The 2,651-nt window shown below is 44.6% G+C and overlaps 1 protein-coding gene across 1 annotated transcript in view; it reads left to right on the top strand.

Annotated features, from left to right (window-relative positions):
- The window catches only part of ZSCAN21 (zinc finger and SCAN domain containing 21), a 16,262-nt gene extending 14,093 nt beyond the window's left edge, over positions 1-2,169 (top strand). Inside the window, exon 3 of the mRNA XM_006859810.1 lies at positions 1,331-2,169. Within this exon, the coding sequence (XP_006859872.1) occupies positions 1,331-2,169 (839 nt within the window). The remainder of the gene's footprint in view (positions 1-1,330) is intronic.
- The last annotated feature ends 482 nt before the right edge of the window (positions 2,170-2,651 follow it).

A 2,651-nucleotide genomic window follows, 5' to 3' on the forward strand; every position in this document is an offset into this window, starting at 1 on the left:
GCCTCTAAGTAGATGTGATCAGGAGATGGTCTTCCCTTTTCACTCTTCTTCCTAAGAAATTTCAAGATGCCATTGTTGGTTGTTGTGACATAACTAAGGATTTAATTTTCTGGCTATTTCCTTTTTAGTCTAACTGTCCTGCTCCACAATCCCCGTTCAGGCCTTTTTCCTAGCAATAAACAGTTCAGGGCTGGCTGTGTCTGTTTTGCACTGCCGTTTGGTTTTAAGTGGACACTGTCACTTTAAATTTAGAGAAGATCTGTGCACCTGCATAGTAGAACCCTCGGGGGTGGGGTGTCCACTCACTCAGGCGCCAACTCCCCCCCACCCCCACTCCCCGCTGCTAGTCACCAGAATGGAGGCGCGCGAGAGACCAATGAACAGATACAAAAAAGAAAAGACTGTCCACACCTTTATCTTCGCAATTCTGTCAGGCGTCCATGGCTGCACTGATCCTTCCCCTACTTGGATGGTGGCTCCAGGAGCAGCTGAGCATCTTGAATTAGGAAGTAATGGATATCTTGCTTCTGCTACAAATTCCCCTAGCTGTAAGCCTTTCAACCTTTTAAATATTCCTTTATCTGTGGTTCAGAGTTCTGGCACCATCCCCCTAGCTTGCTTGGTCTGGTATTCTGTGTTGTTGCTGCCACAGCTCCTCACAGCACGGCTACCCGATCTGCCATCTTGTTTGTTCTCCCATCAATAAGTATTTTAAGAATGGGTTAGAAAGATGGAAATACTACCTTCAGAATTGTGTATAGACCTAGAGAAAGGATATGCCAAGAAACATTAGCTTCACATTTTGTTTGTTTTTTTGTTCAATAAATGCTTCTATAATTTTGTCCCAAGACTCTGATTTTCCCTCATAAGTGGGCTGAATGTTCTCTTTAATTGTTTTATGTTCCACTTCTTCACGAATTTGGGTTTTTTGAAGGAGTTTGCCACTTAGCCTCTGATCCCATAATTAGCTTTTTGTTCTCCTTAATCAGGTTTGATATTTTATCAGTCAGTTTTGTTTCTTTCTGCTTAAGTATGCCCATGTACTTTGCTGTTGTCCCTACATGCTTGCTCTGCCTTATTGTTCACTTTATAGGGATGATCTTTTCCTAGCAGGGAAAGCCATATGCTCACCTTCCCATTATAGCTCCGGCAGAAGAGCGTACACGAATACAGAACTGTAAATCAGATTTGCTGATGGCTTGTATCAGTTGGGAGAGGGTGACCTTTCACAGCTGTATTTGATCATTCTTCAGAATTCATTGGTCTCACCTTTAACAAGTTTTTCCTCAGAACAGGAAACTGACATATCTTTATCTTACTTACTTTTCAGATTATAAATCAAACACCAAGCATGAGGAATCAACAAATAAGGAGCAGAGTTCTGAAGAAGACTGTCAAACAGAACAATTCCCACAGGATTTTATTGCCATGGTTATTGATAATAAGTATGAGGCTAGGTTAGAAAGGCAGCAGGTAAACCTTGAAAGAGGAACAAAATCTTCTTCCCAAGATGTAGGTTCCAAAGAAGTCACTGAAGTAATTCCTATTCATTTTAACACTAGAGAGAAACGTTATATATGTGCCGAGTGTGGAAAAGCATTTAGTAATAGTTCAAATCTTACTAAACACCGGAGAACACACACTGGGGAGAAGCCTTATGTATGCACCAGATGTGGGAGAGCTTTCAGCCACAGCTCAAACCTCACCCTTCACTACAGAACACACATGGTAGAGCGGCCCTATGACTGCACCAAGTGCGGGAAAGCCTTTAGTCAGAGCTCAGATCTCCTTAAACACCAGAGAAGCCACACTGGAGAGGCACCGTATCAGTGTACAGACTGTGGGAAATCTTTCAGTGGGAAAGCCAGCCTCATTCGTCATTATCGAACCCACACTGGGGAGAAGCCTTACCAGTGTACCGAGTGTGGGAAGCGCTTTAGTCAGCATGCAGGTCTTAGTTCACACCAGCGACTCCACACCGGAGAGAAACCATATAAATGTGGGGAATGTGGGAGAGCCTTCAACCACAGCTCAAACTTTAACAAACACCATAGAATCCATACTGGAGAAAAGCCCTACTGGTGTAAGAATTGTGGGAAAACCTTCTGTAGCAAATCAAACCTTTCGAAACATCAGAGGCTCCATCCTGGAGAAGGAGAAGGACTGTAAGTGTCCAGGGGACAACCTTTGGGGAGCGCTGTGGCTCTGTAGGCTGCGCTCTGGACTGTGACCCAGAAGATTGGCACTTCAACTCACCAGCTGTTCTGGAGAACTATGAGTCTTCCTGCTGCTGCCAACCATTTACAGCCTTGGAAGCCCATAGGGTTGCTGTGAGTCAGAACCAACTCAGTAACACTGAACACCAACAACAAGGCACTTTTTTTTTTTTTTAGCCTTAGCCATGGAGAACCCTAGTAATTGCAGTAGGAACTGTGGGGGTAGATTTTGCTTCCATTCAACATGAGGAGCCCCTGAAGAGTGAGAGTTCTGTGTGGTACCGAAGCAGATGGTTCTGAGAGCCTCAGTGGGTTCCTCACTAGCCACTTCCCTCTCCATACCTCAGGTCCCAGTTAGCTGTACTGACACTGCCTTTTGGATAATTAAACTCGTGTGTGCTGAATCAGTGGTGTCCCCTGAAGGGGCCAGGGGGA

Source organism: Chrysochloris asiatica, unplaced genomic scaffold (genome assembly GCF_000296735.1).
Source record: "Chrysochloris asiatica unplaced genomic scaffold, ChrAsi1.0 scaffold00034, whole genome shotgun sequence".
NCBI lineage: Eukaryota > Metazoa > Chordata > Mammalia > Afrosoricida > Chrysochloridae > Chrysochloris > Chrysochloris asiatica.